Consider the following 15,733-nt stretch of genomic DNA (forward strand, 5'->3'; position numbering starts at 1 on the left):
AATAAAAAATTGCGCGATTTTTAATTCCAAACTTCCTCTATATTATGAATATATGATATACATATATTCTTTTTTATATATTAAATATCTATATAAAAATAAGAATAGTTAAAAAATTTTAACTTTTCTTAAACAAAACCTAAGAAGCAAGAAATATGTAAATACCGTAGAATAGAATAAATGATTAAATATACTGAATGTTATGGTTTGTAACTGTATTTGATGACATCAATCAGCTTCTCAAAAGGATCATAGCGATTTTTAATTATTGACTTGCGCCAAAGATACTCTACAATAATATCGGCAAAGTTGCTTCGGTTGTTATAATTATCCTTTTGAAAGAACCGTTTTACCACCCTCCATTGAGATTCTATCCTCTGCGTATGTATGCCATCGCTCGTCACAAACGGATTGTCCGGGTCGCTGTGGTTTACTTTTAGGTGCTCATACCCATGATCGCGAAGGCAGTCGTATGCTTTCCAGTAATCCGTGTGGATTGTTGTACCTTCCGCCACATGCTTTTTAATCAAAGGTATGAGCACCTCCGCCGAACGAACGTTGTCCGGACATACCTCCAGCCTTAAGTCTTCGCTGCCGTTCTCTATCATACCGAGAACCCAATGGCCTTCCACTCTTCTCCCTAAATTAACAACAGAAATATTTTAATTAATAAAATGTTTTATATTGCAGGCATACAAAATTTACCTTTATTATATTTTCTTTTGCCGAATTTGCTCTCATCTATTTGCACGATTTTGCCCGGTCCTCCTATTTTTCCTTTGGACTCCTGCTTGTCAACCTGATATGTTACCACAGCCTCACGGCAATAACTGTACCAGTCAGTTATTGTTTCGTTAGACAAGCAGGAGCACTCGACGAAATTTTCTTCTCTAGTCATGGCATTCGACCAGTGATGTGCATACCCATACATTATGTGAAAAATATGGGGGAGCGAAATCTTGGCCTTTTCAAACCAAGTCCCGCTCGCTCTAGACACCCCAGAATTATCTCGGCATGATGCTTTTCTGCACCGAAAAATGCCCAGTGAGCTGTTGCCCCTCATATGCAGTGACATCTGTGTCTTATGCTTTTTACATAATTTCGACCGCAGAATGAGGCCGTTATCCTCAGCAAATTGGACGCACTGCTCTGTTGTCCCCAATCTCCTTATCACTTTTGCAAAATTCCAGCGCTGCTTTATTTCAGCAGCAGTGAGAGCATTGCTTTTAGAAATTGCTGCTTCTTGCAAAGTCCTTCCACTGCTTGTGGAAGGTATATTATCATCTAAAAAGTATATTAATATAATTCAATATATATATGTTTTATAAGAAATAAATTACCTGCTTCCATTTGACTCATTTTGTATTATTAAATATAATCTAAATCACTGAATTGAAAACTTTCAACGTGTTTTAAATGGCAACGGTAAATGGAAAACACGAAAATGCAAAACAAAATGAAAGTAAAAATTACCGTTTTTGGAAGATGCAGGGATGCATTCCCAGTAGGTACGATAGGAGAAATTCGAGTAGGATGGTAGAAATTTTAGTGTTTTTGTGTAAAACTCCTTTATGCGTAGGCGGCCTTCGACGGCGCTTAAAAAAATAAATAAATAAATAAAATAACCGGATACTAGACCGTATGTGCTGTCCACAGTATTTTTGCGTAAAACTTTCTTCTGCGTAGGCGCGCTTCATACAAATAACACCGTCTCCGCTGCACACAGGAGTTTTACGTGAAGCCAAGCATGATATGTTTCAAGGCTTGCTTGATAGCTTTGACGAAAATAATTTTTTTTTTTAAGAGAACTTTGGCTGCCACATCACCTGGGATATGTTTAACGAAATTTAGCTTCTGCTTGTGATATACGAATGCCATGAACATTGGCTGTGTTGATATAGTAAGTAACTTTCAAACTTACGCCTTGAATATCAGATCACTCTTGTTGAAACATAATCCAAAAATGAGACTGATCTGGATACCGATACTCTTCGGCATTACCGGTAATCAACTAGCAATCCAAGCTGCCTAAGCATGATTCAATAATAAAAGGTTTGCTCAGCTTGCAGCTTTCTCGTTTCCTTTTAACAAATCACCTCCTTATTGAATAAAAGTCGAGGAAAAGGGAATTTACTTTTTCTAAAAATTTCACTTTTCCTCCAAATTTGGAGCAAGAACTTGCATATTTAGTCCGTTATATTATACTTAACTTTACTGCGTAAAAGTACATAAATTATATATTTGCTGCGCCACAGAATATGCAATGCTCATTTATGTTGGCTATATTGCCAAACGTCAACCTATACGAGCGAAATGTCCCACCGGTGCTTATCACTACTTTTTTCCGATGGCGCATTACTGGCACCTAGCGACTACTTACCCACGGATCATGTCATTGCTAGCGTAAAACGAAATAGTATGTAATTTTAGAATTTGGGCGAAATCCTTTCATATAAAATACGTAATGAGCATTACATACTCTTAGGCGCAACGATTTTCCTTTTCAAATACATAAATTGAAGTAATAATATTTACAAAAACATGAACACAAAACAAAACAAACAAAAAAAATCAACACAATCTACACACTCATCTCACTTCGTTGTCGTTAGGTTTATATGAAAATTGCGCCAAATATTGAAATGCTCTTATGACTGCATGTAACCAATTGAACTTTGGTTTGAATTTTAATTCGAAAAGGAAGGCCATTGTGACTGCACGTGCGCGGTGGAGTAAATATTATGAAATTATGAATCATTAATTAACACAAAAAATGCCTAAAGCTTCAAAATGTCGTGTTCGATAGTGCAAGAGTGAACAAGGCGTTCGTTGTTTTGCATTTCCCAAAAATCGAGAGTTACTAAATTTGTGGAAAGAGAATTTAAGGATCTCACCCTCAATCAGTGTTGCCATTTTGGTGATTTTGGAGCTAGATTTAGCTCTTTTTTTTTAAATTGCTCCAAAAATTTGGATTTAGCTCCTAGCTCTTTTTTTAGCTCTTTTTAAAATGAAATAGTTCTTTTTAGCTACAAATATTTTGAATATTTAAACGAAATAATTTACTACTCTTTGTACTTAAATTAATTCGACGTGTTTTTTTTGTTGCCGTGTGGTAACTCCTGTAGCCATAATCGATTAGTTTCAAAAGTATCATACCTAATACTATTGGCGCATTTTCACTTAAAAACGCGCAATGGAGAGGTAAGCCTTTTTTTTATTTTTCTAATTAATAATACTTTAAGATCACTTTTTACTTATGCAGATTTATAAGCAAAAGACTGCCGACTGCCGCCAATGAGGGTTCTGACCATGAATTTTTGTTTAATATAAAAATAACCTCTTTAAAGCTTATAGGAAGTACGAGCAAAAACCGCGATCTACATGGCTTCAAGACAAAAGATTCAGGAAGTGGTTGATCGAGACTGGAAAAGGTTTGCAATGTAAGTACTGCCACTGCAGCTTGAAATCCAAATTACACGGCCTTATTCGTCACGCTGCCATAAGCAAGCACATAAATTCAGCTTCGCCATTTATGTCGGGCTCTCAGCCGACAGTTTCATTTATAAAAAAGCAAGAAATGGAAGTACACAGAGCGGAATTGGCCAATGCGTTATTCATCGGAGTACACACTTCAATTAGAGTGGTTGACCACCTAACCATTTTGCAAAGCGGGATATTTTCGGATAGCAAAGCTGCACCCAATTTGAAGCGACGAAGATCAAAGTGTAGCGCTATACTTAAAAATGTGCTAAGTCCCTATTTTAAAAGTTTGCTAATGGCTGATCTCAAAGATAATAAATTTAGTCTAATTATCGACGAAGCAAAAAAATATGTGGGCATTGTAGTCAGATACTACAGTAACTCATCGAAAGTTTTCGTTAATACTTTTTTAAAACTCGCGGAGTTGGAAAAGTGCACGGCGGATGGCATTGTGTTAGCCATTTCCAATACATTAAAGGAATTTAATTTAAGTTTTGAAAACATGGTGGGTGTAGGAACAGATAATGCTAGCGTTATGGTTAGGGTTAATAACGGAGTCATTACTCGACTGAAGGAATTCAATGCCAATATCAAACTCGTTCCTTGCATTTGTCACTCAATACAACTAGCTGTTTGTGCGGCTTCGAAATGTATGCCAAGTGAAATCGAATTTATAATTTCCGAAACCTACAACTGGTTTTCAAAATCTTCGCTGCGACAAGCACAATACGAGTCTCTATACTCTACCATTAACGATGGTATGTGTCCATTAAAAATTACTCGAGCGTGTGAAACACGGTGGCTGTCAATCGAACCAGCAGTCAAAAGAATTGTAGATCAGTGGTTGGAACTTAAAACTCATTTTGGCATAGCCGCTTTGAATGAATCATGTCACAAAGCCCAACTTCTTTCAAAAATGTACACTGATGAAAATTTGGCATATTTCCAGTTTTTAAAACCAATTTTAAGTGAAGTGCAAAAAAGGAACAAACTTTTTGAAAGTAACATAGCTGACCCTATGAAATTGTTTTCCGAAGTTGTATATTTAATTTCAAGCTTGTGCATCAGTATAGTGTCACCTTCTGAAGATTTCAACCCTTTAACGTCTGAATTACACAATTTTTTTACTCCTATTCCTTACTTTCATTATAATTTTGAACAATTTATTTGACAAAAAAAGAAGAAAACACCATAAATAAGAGCACAGAAAACGAAATTCGTAATATTTGTCGAAAATTTATAATGAAATTAATTGAACAGTTGAGGCAACGTTTGCCACATAACATAAATACTTAAAAAAAAATTGATTTTTTTTCCACTGAAAATACTCTAAAAACAATAAAGCCTCAAATTTTTGATTACTTTGAAAACGAAAAAAATAATTTCAATATAGATGAAATTACATGTTTGGAAATGCAGTGGCGCAACATACATTTATATGATTGGAAAAATGTGAACAATACTTTAGATTTTTGGATCGAGGTTAAGGAATATAAAAATTCTGTAAATGATAATCCGTTTAATGAACTGGCAAATTTTGTATTTTCTCTTCTTGTGCTACCACTTAGCAACGCTGAAGTTGAAAGAACTTTTTCGATGATGAATTGCATTAAAAATAAACAACGCAATAAAATTAATTTGGTTATGTTAAACACTTTGTTAACAATAAGATGTGGGCTTAAGAGACTTAAGAAGTGTTGCCATGATTTTGTCATAAAAGATGATCTCTTAAAGTTGATGAGAAATGATATATACGACTGCAACAATAATGATGATATTGTAGAAGATTTTTGTGGTGATGAAGAATTTGATATATTTTGATATATTTAAATTGATATGTTACACTTTATTTAAAAAAAAAGTAAGAAATGTATTTTTTTCATTGTTTTCCATACATAAATGTGTTCCTAATGAATTCTTAAAAGTACAAGATTTATTTAATGTGATGTTTAATAGACTATTTTTTTTTTGTTTCTGCTTTTGCAAATAAATGAATATATGAACTTTTTCATATATTGTTATTACTGAATTGTTTAAAAATAATTTTAATTTTTGTAAAAAAATAAAATATGTGAATATATAAATGTTAAATATAATAAAAGTCACTGAAAAAATTTTAGCTTTTTTATTAGCTCCAAAAAAAAATTTTTGGCTCTTTTTAGCTCTTTTTTTTTGACAAATTTAGCTCCAACAGCAAATTTTTTCTGGCAACACTGCCCTCAATATGAGGACGATGCCATGGGACCAAAACATCTCAAGAATGGAGCGGTTCCAACTCTGAACTTGGGTAAGTAAATGAATTCTCAATACGTGTGTGCCTATTGAAAAGCTGTTTATACACAGCCATACATGCATATGAAGTAATTATTTATTTAATTTAATTAATTAATAGGAGTCGCTCGCCTGGTGTTGGCTCTGATTGGGTTTGCGCGGCAGTGACTGCAGCATATGTTTGGGTAGTTCAGCAAGAAGAAGTAGATTTAAAAGAATTAGGAAAAAAGGCAGGCTAGTTAAGGAATGAACCAGAAACAGAAACCTATAAAATAGACTAAAAAATAGAAAAAACCTAAAACGAAAAATACCTGTAAAATATATAAATAAAAAAAAATCTGAAATATAGAAAACTGGAAAACCCTGAAGTAAAAGAATAGGTATCATCATATGCAAAAGATAGCTAAATAGATTACACAGGCCTGCGAAATTTAACTTTTTTCAGTTTCTAGAATGGCTGTACTTGTTTCTTGTAGTTTTTTATGCGCTGAAAACGAATCTGACCTTCAAAATGCTCCATCACGTCAGGATTTTTGGTAAATGAAGAGCCTAAAAGGTCAAAAAATGGCCATTTTTGATAATATTTTTGGGATAGAAAATTTTTTTTTTCAATTTTCGACGAAAAGGTCGCATAGTACAACTCTTTAGCTTTAAAACCCATTTTTTTAAATTATTGTACGATTTTAAAAAAAAAAGTTATGACATTTTGAAAATAACAGTTTCAGTTACGCCAATAGACGTTATACCCAACGATAGGCGTAACTGAAACTGTTAATTTCAAAATGTCATAACTTTTTTTTTAAAAATCGTACAATAATTTTGGGTTTTAAAGCTAAAAAAATTATCAAAAATGGCTAAAATGGTCATTTTTTGACCTTTTAGGCTTCATTTACCAAAAATCCTGACGTGATGGAGCATTTTGAAGGTCAGATTCGTTTTCAGCGCATAAAAAACTACAAGAAACAAGTACAGCCATTCTAGAAACTCACCCTCGCAGGACTGTGTTATTAATTAGCTGTGTGAACGGTGTATCTCTTTTCGTGGGGCCTGGCTTACAACCTACTACAGCTTTTTTAATTTATTTTGGAGTTTTCTCTGACCCTATTGACCTCATTTTGCAAGAGCCACTTTGTATTTTTGAATAGAAGGACAGTTAACAGAAAATCTAATAGCTTCACGCGATGATCTCTACACACGCCAGATCTTACAAACCAGTCGGGAAAAACTTTTTGTGTTTTTTCTTCTAGAGCGGACAACATAAAACATCTAAGACCTGCAATGTGGGCATATTTTGCGAAGAGCTGGCGGTACCACACCATTTGGAGTCGACACACTTCGAAAACCCTGTCTTCAGGATTGACAAGCCTTAAATCGCTGTCATCGGTGAAGTTTTTGGATCTAATCAGGGCTTTTGAATGCAACTTCCGGCTTCCCTTTTGTTTTCGTCATGGCGTTGGTGCACTTTTCACATTTCAACTTGCACGGTACTTTTTGGTAAATACCATAGCCAGTGAAGTAACGCTGCACTTGTACCTCAGCTTCATTACTTTCTTCAGCAAAATTTACGTCTTCCACATCAATCTCTTCTAAAACGAGATCCTCATTTCGCTGGTATCCTACTTCTATCTCAAGATGACGATCCTCGGGGCCTACATTCCAATCTAAATTTATATCGTAATCATCTGCACAGTTAAAACCTTTTTTCTCAAATCTCTGGCGTAAAATTTTCATTGAGATCAGTCGCGCAACTATGTATTGGATTTCGTGAGCTGTTTTCTAACGCACCTTGGTTTATTTTCCCGGTGAAAATAAATTTGAGGGAGCTTTGCTCGATAAAAAGTTCCTCCCATAACTTTTGCATCGCTAAAATCGTTATGCGGAAACCTTCGATGCACTTCACGCGTGCGTTTCCCGGCAACTTGAATGACCGCAAAAAATCTAGTTGTTTATTCAATTTTTCTTGTGTCACCCCACCTAATCGGACACTTTAAAGGATTTTTCGACTGAAAATTTTTTGCATCCAATTCGTCAAGCAGATCATTCATTTTTTTAACCAACATCTGTGTGGGCTTAGCGCATTTGATCACGTAGTCGTCACTGCCTAATAAACTTTGGGTCAAGGCCATGTCGATACCAGAGGCTACCCGAATTGCTCAGGACCTGAGTCGCGCGTGAAACGCTCATTTTTTTCCATAAAACTGGGATATATATCCCGTTAGTTTCGGACAAATTTTAAAATGGGGATTCATTCGATCTACATATATCAAACAATTTTTTAATAACCTTGAAGCTTTGCACTCCATCTGATGTTAAAATGTCATATTTCATTAAAGTTTTTCGGACGGACTTTATCAAGTGACAATAATCGAACATGCAAAAAATCTTTGTGCCTTCGTGCAGGAAAAAGGGGCACTTCTCAGAAATCCCTAATGATGTAAAGATACTAACGTTGGTGGGCCCTTGATCGCAAACTATACCTTTCAAATTTAACCCCATTTTTTTAGTTGTGCTATATTTTTTCCCAAAATGGACAATACTGTCTCCGTACGTATACCACCACTGCAGATATAATACGCAATCCCTTAATCATAAAAAATAAACATTTATTCCCAATTTTGTTTTCGCGTTGACCTTCCCCATGGTCTACGAACCCATCGATAACATCTTTAGCTTTATTATAGCTCAAGTCCGATTTGATGATGATTTCATCGAATAATAGAACACTTATGCGTTCGGTGTCGGACATAGTTGAAACAATTTTTTCTAAATTACAGACATTGGCATCGAACCCCGGAACAACATATTCGATGCGGCGCCAACGAGAAAGGGATGACTTATGGGGCAGAGCAAAACCTAGATCGTCACGCATAAACGTATATGCTTTGGAGGACATATAATTGATGTTTTGAGCCAATGTCTTTTCTTCCTCGCTATAACGATTTTTTTGGCCACTGACGATCATTCTAGCATCACTGCTTGAAGTTTCTTCTTCTGTTTCTAACTCCTCAATTCTTTTCTTTAATTTTATGTCATTGCTCCGATAAAATTGAGCAGCCTGAGGAGATCGTTCGCGACTGCTAGTGATTTCTAAGTCCCCACAGATATTTTTGTTTTTGGAAACCTGCCTTGTTTCCTCTAGCATGGAATATTTTGCGAATTCTTCTAATGTAAGATCGTTTCCTACACCTACTGTGCCACAACATATGGCTCAAAATGCTTTACGCACACATATGAGTTGTGGGGTGGAAAATGCACCGCCGTCGGGATTTGCAAATTGTCCCTCCACTTTGCCACTTCTACGCGATCCTTCGGGAACGAAAACAGGCGTTTTTCGTCCTGTGAGCAACCGCGTACGCGACACAACCTATCGTTGCTCATTTTTGCACAAAATTTTACTTTTTTTATTGTCACAAATTTTAATTTTTTACAACACACAGCGCTTTTAAAAAACGCTAAATTACTGACCGCACTTTAAACACTCGAAATACGAAATTTCCGTTTTTGTTAAACGTAAACGCTTTTAAAGCCCGAATAAACTTTCGCCCTTTGAAATTTGAAAGTTTGTGCCACTAAATAGAAAAGCAATGAGTCGCTTTCGAAATTTCACAAAACTGAAATCCCGTTAACTTCTTGCGGTTGACATTTATTATTCTGGCGCAATTTTCCAAATTCCAAAGGGCGATATAAATAAAAAAAAAACACCTGTAATGCTAAATACATTACGCCCCTCACACAAACTTTTCTAATAATATCTTACATTGCTAATTACTGTTAATAATACAATAATTGCGGAAGAAAGTTGTAGCAGCGATGATTTAACTTTTGCAAAAATGATAGTCAATACCAAAAATGGTTGGTATAATGAGGACAAAACGAATGAGACACACAATTTGAACTACATATATGTCCACTAAAGTGTTGGCTGCCATACATCGCCGTGCGCGTCTGGTGTACGTTCACCGACATTCGAGGTGGACTCTAAGGCAATGGTAATGTTTTATTTTCCGATGAATCTTTTTTTGCAAATTAAAATAAAAAAAAATTTAAAGTTTTTGAAATTGAAAATTGATTTTCTTTGAAATTTGTAACTTTTTTTATTTTTGTTTTTATTCAATAAGATATTAATGCGAAAAACGTAATAAAAAATGTTTTTTCAATTTTATGTAATAACACAGGCCTGCGAAATTTCGCTTTTTTTACAGTTTCTAAAACCGCTATGGGTGCTTCCTGAAGGTGTTTTTATGCTGAAAACGAATATGACCTTGAAAATGCTCCAGCACGTCAGGATTTTTGGCAATTTAAGGTTAAATAGTCAAAAAATGCAGATTTTGCCCATTTTTATAATTTTTTTTTGAGCAAGGTAAATTTTTTTTTTTAATTTTCCAGACGGCATCGCAAAGTACTACTCTTTAGCTTTAAGGTCCTTTTTTAAAAATGTTTTTACGATTAATATAAAAAAAGTTATTCTATTTTGAATTGGAGACTTTTAGATATGCAAATTCAACCTTTCTAACTCTCTAACGCCCCTGTATAGGGCGAATTCAAAATACATATATTAATCGCCAAAAAGTTAAATGGATACTGAAGAGTAGTACTTTGCGATGCCGTTATAGAAAATTAAAAAAAAATTTACCTTTCTCAAAAAAAAAAATCATATAAATGGTAAAAATCTGCATTTTCGGACTATTTAACCACAAATTGCCAAAAATCCTGACGTGCTGGAACATTTTCAGGGTTATATTCGTTTTCAGCACAAAAAAACCTTAAAGAAACACCCATAGCCGTTTTAGAAACTGTACCTCGCAGGACTGTGTAATTTTTAGCCCAATGTGTGGGCTTAGCGCATTTGATCACGTAGTCGTCACTGCCTAATAAATTTTGGGTCAAGGCCATGTCGATACCAGAGGCTACCAAATTGCTCAGGACATGAGTTGCGCGTGAAACGCTCATTTCATCAAAAAAAATTTGGATACAAGGCCTCCGTCAGTTTCGGACAAATTTTAAAATGGGGATTCATTTGATCTACATACATATATCAAGCAATTTTTTTTATCATCTTGAAGCTTTGCACTCCATCTGATGTTAAAATGTCATATTTCATTAAGGTATTTGCAAATTGTCATCAGTGCAGCAGTATTGCCACTTTTAAAAAAAAAATGTGTATGTCCACGCTGGCACTTATGTATGTATGTATGTGTGAGGAGAGTTTTAAAAGTTTCTCCAAATAATTTGGAATAGTCGAAATTTTGTCGCCATTAAAATTACAAAATACAGATTCCATCTATTATATCAAATTTAGGAAATTGCTTGTTGGCATTGTAAAAGCCTTCGACAATTCGTCGATCCATGTAAACGTAGGCTCATTGAAAACATGTTCCGTTAAGCCTAGTTTACGTACGATAAAGCCAGCTATATATTCTAAGGCATGTTCGTGCAAGCCATTAAAATTCTCTTTTAGAAAATGCCAGCTAAGTGGAAAACATAAATTCCTCAGAAACCACCTCATCATCACTAAGGAAAGTCCTTAAGCGTTTCGTTAAAACGTCATTGAGGCGAGGCTACTCGGTTTCATCCGTCTCTACGTTTCCACGAGAAGCGAAGTTTTCCGTATTTGAGTGCTATAATTAAATCATGTTGATCAATTCATTTATGTCAAACATTTACTAAATATTACCTAGCAAATATTTCCGCAATCTATATTTGAATTGAAGTGCATCGCTCCAAAAAAGTGCTCAATTCTGTCTTGATTTAATCAGTAAGTCAAGATGTATTCCATGCCATACCTTTCCTGAACATAACGATGTAAACCTTTGAGCGAATTATTGCTCATAAGGATTCCCTTTTGAAACGGTAAAAGCGATTGGCGTCCAAAGGCCTTTGTATTTCTCATACATACGTCAACTTTGTGAATGAATTCCTTTTGATTTAACAAATCCATGCCAAACGGTTTTTTCGTTGGATTGTTGAAAATTTTGAATTTAAAATGTCGAACCAGTCGTTGACAACTTTCGCAAACTCCGCTCTTTCTACAGCGTTATACATTTCATGGCCTAGCGAATAAACCCGTCGAATTGCGCTTGAAGTGCCAACTGGATTTCGACCATATTTTTCTTTTTATTACGTTCGTTGATACGTGGAACATCTTGATTGCTTCTTGAGTCCATGTTTTGTGACAAAAGATGCAATGTGCTTTTGGCATAACCTTATTAATATTTCAACCAAAAGTTGAAAAAGGCATATTTTTAATTGAATGTATTTTTACGCGAATTATTAACAAAAAATACATATAATATAATTTCCCTCCAAAAAGGATTAGAAATAGATGACTTACTAATAAAATATTATAACTTACGTGTATTTGAGGATACAAAATGCGTGCGTATATTTCACACAATGCAAACAGTATTGCCGACCTTATAATTTGCACTAAAAGTTTAACTTTTACTACAATTTAAAAAATTTTTTGTGAAACATGTACTTTTTTTTGTAAAGAAACAACACATTTTCAAATAAGAGAGCCAATTTATCAAGAGGGAGCGAGAAAGCAGCTTACTTACCTAATCTTCTATAATTGAATCACGGGTCTGTCCAAAAACAATGTGGCCGCTTAAGTTCGGATATCATAGAGTATCTTTTTGGGGCAAAGTCCTTCAAAAATAGGTTTCTATGCTTGCGATAGTAATAATTATCATTACGCTATGGGAAGAATGAGGACTGTTTTTCAAACCGAAGTTTTTGCCATCGTGAAAGTAGTCGAATGGATAACCGAGAGGAGATGGAGCAGAAGCAGATTGGAGTCTTTAGTGACAGCCAGACTGCACTGAAGGTAATGAAGAACACAAAGCAAACATCATAAAGTGTTCAATAATGTAAGAAGAAGCTTGATTATGTTGCAAGACGGAATAAGCTTGCACTTACATATATAGGTTCCAGGACACTGCAGTGTTCAACAAAATGAAATTGCCGATGAATTAGCCAACTGCGGCTCAGCGGTTACCCCCACAGGAACCAGGGCCAATAATCCGAATCAGTTATACAGGAATTATGCATTGGACCAACGATTATGTAGGCAATATACATAAAGAGCGATGGTCCGGTCTAGAACGCCGCAGAACTGCAAACTGTTTTGTGACAAGCCCGAACAGAACACTGCGACAGCGAAATTCTTCTAAAACTTGCTAGAATACGTTCGCTATTATTAAGGGACACAACACATGGTCAGCATTGACCACCATTGGAATCATTGAGGATCCTGATTTGCCTGTATTGCTTAGAGGATAGCACTGAGCACTTTCTTTGAGAGTGTGGGGCGTTTGCTAGAACAAGACTACGAAGTTTGAGTTCCGGTGTTATGAGAATAAGTAAAATTCGTTCTCTCAAACTGGAGGAGATTTGCCAGGGAATCTGGAAAATTCTCACAGAACGAGGTATCCCTGTCTATATTCTATACTATATCTTTCTCTCTGTTTCTTCTCTCCTTTCCTACGTGACTATCAGCCTTTTTACTGTCCAGAGCTTGTGGGCTTTTAACCTGAGTATTTTAGGAGTTGCCAAATCTCTCGGTGCTTCTCGGCTCGCCTTTTTCAATTTTCAATTCAATTTCAAAGCACGAGAATGTTCAATGTTTGTTTTTAGTCAACTAAATTTTTGATGTATCCGCTTCTTCTATAAAAAAATTCAGTATACTTAGGTAACATAACAACGTCATATTGGCGAAATTTCGCGATCAGTTTTCAATTTAAAAATTAATTCACAAAATGTAATTCTGGGATTAAGTTAAAACATTTTTTTGTAATTATTTTTATTTACAGTGACTCAATAAAGAACTTGGAAATACATAACATGCATTTCCAAATTCACAATTTTTGTAAGAAATCCAAGTTCAATATTTCTAAATACTTCTGAACGCTGGTATGAATCGGAATTTGCTAGTACTGAGTGTTCATTGAAATTCAAGAGATATAAATCAAAACGTTATCATCGGGAGCGTGTCATTATTCTGTATTACAAAATTCTGGGTGACAAAATTCTGTAAATTGCAAAAAAATTCTGCTTTTTAAAATTCTGCTTTCTAAAATTCTGCTTTTTCAAAATTCTGCATGTTTAATGCGAAAAATTCTGCTTTATTCAAGTTTTGTGATTTTCGTCATACAAGAAGTAACAAAATAAACATTTATTCCATAAATATACATACAGTGGCTCACAGCTTATTTTATGCAGTGCATAGTCTCAAATCCCAAGCTTTATAACTACAAAACTAAGAAGAATTTGAAAAAGAACTTGGTACCATTAAAAAGATAAAAAACTCAAATTTAACAAAATAACTTCATTTATTGTGAAAATATGTATTTAAATAACATAAAACAACCAAAATCAAAAATACTGCGTAATTTCAGGTCACAGCTTATTTTATGCAGTCGCTTCTTTGTACAACGGTACTTAAATATTACGTTATTTAAGAGTAGTAGGCGTATGTAATATCATCGCTTATTTATAAAATTACTTTGTATTCGCTTTTTAGTTTGATTTTAGTATTTGAAGTGTCAATTAATGTGATTAATAAAATGGGTCCGCGAACAACGATAGGTCAACGTGAATTGGTTATTCACCATTTCAAAAACGGCCAATCGCAGCGAAAAATAGCAGAAATAGTTAACATTAACGCCCCTACAGTACAAAAAATCATCGAGCGCTTCGTCCATGAAAATCGTGTACATAATAAGGGCAGGGAACCACCAAACAAAATTTTCAGTGACACTGATGAGCGAACTATTGTAAGAAGGATAAAAGCTAATCCACGACTCTCGGCTCCGAAACTGACCTCTGCAGTTCAATCTGACCTCGGTAAACAATGTAGTGTGGAAACTGTTCGCCGTATTCTGCGCAAACACGAGTTTCATGGCCGAGTAGCACGTAAAGGACCTTTTATCAGCCCAAAAAATAGACTTTGCCGACTTAGATTTGCCAATGAGCATGTTTCAGAGACGTCAGAGTACTGGAATTCTGTTATTTTCGCAGATGAATCGAAATTCAACATATTCGGCTCGGATGGGATGTCCTATGTTTGGCGAAAACCAAATAAGGAACTCAATAAAGAAAATTTGAAACCGACAATGAAACATGGCGGTGGCAGCGTCATGGTTTGGGCCTGCATGTCGGCTGCTGGTACTGGGAGGTTGACATTTATTGAGACAACAATGGACAAATTTAAATACCTACAGATTCTGAAGGATAATTTGTTGCAGAGTGCCGAGGATCTGGGTATAAAATCAGATTTTCGATTTTATCAGGATAACGATCCAAAGCATAAAGCGGGTATTGTACAAAGCTGGCTAATATATAACTGTCCTCACTTGATGACGCCGCCGCCACAGTCGCCAGACTTGAATGTCATTGAAAACTTGTGGTCTATACTAGAAACTAATATCCGGAAACATAAGATTTCTAACAAAAACGACCTAAAGGAGGCGCTGAAAACGGAGTGGACGAATATTTCGCCAGATATTACAAAAAAACTGGTGACATCAATGCAAAATCGCCTTAAATCTGTTATAGACAACAAGGGTTATCATACCAAATATTAAAAATACTTCAAATTATGTTTAATATTAAGTTTTTTATAATTATAAGTAACTGCATAAAATAAGCTGTGACCTGAAATTAACCAGTATTTTTGGTTTTCGTAGTTTAAAGTTATTTAAATATACATTTTCACAATAAATGAAGTTATTTTGTTAAATTTGAGTTTTTTATCTTTTTAATGGTACCAATTTCTTTTTCAAATTCTTCTTAGTTTTGTAGTTATAAAGCTTGGGATTTGAGACTATGCACTGCATAAAATAAGCTGTGAGCCACTGTATGTGTGTATATGTTTAAGCGATAACAATACTTTAGTTTAGCCAATTACAATATTTTTTGGAATTCTTTTTAAATATGTAGTGTGACTTAATTCATTTCTTTTCTTAATAATTCTTCGCAGCTG

At 34.9% G+C, this 15,733-nt stretch overlaps 1 protein-coding gene across 1 annotated transcript; it reads right to left on the minus strand.

The window, feature by feature from the left end:
- Positions 1–200: 200 nt before the first annotated feature.
- Positions 201–1,359, minus strand: LOC129248718 (uncharacterized). Its single transcript, XM_054888343.1, has 3 exons — positions 1,341–1,359; positions 706–1,284; positions 201–640 (listed from the first exon to the last, which is right to left on the minus strand). Exons 1-3 carry the CDS (start codon positions 1,357–1,359, stop codon positions 201–203), a joined length of 1,038 nt encoding a protein of 345 aa, XP_054744318.1.
- Positions 1,360–15,733: the final 14,374 nt, after the last annotated feature.

This window comes from Anastrepha obliqua, chromosome 5 (genome assembly GCF_027943255.1).
Source record: "Anastrepha obliqua isolate idAnaObli1 chromosome 5, idAnaObli1_1.0, whole genome shotgun sequence".
NCBI classification, from domain to species: Eukaryota; Metazoa; Arthropoda; class Insecta; order Diptera; family Tephritidae; genus Anastrepha; species Anastrepha obliqua.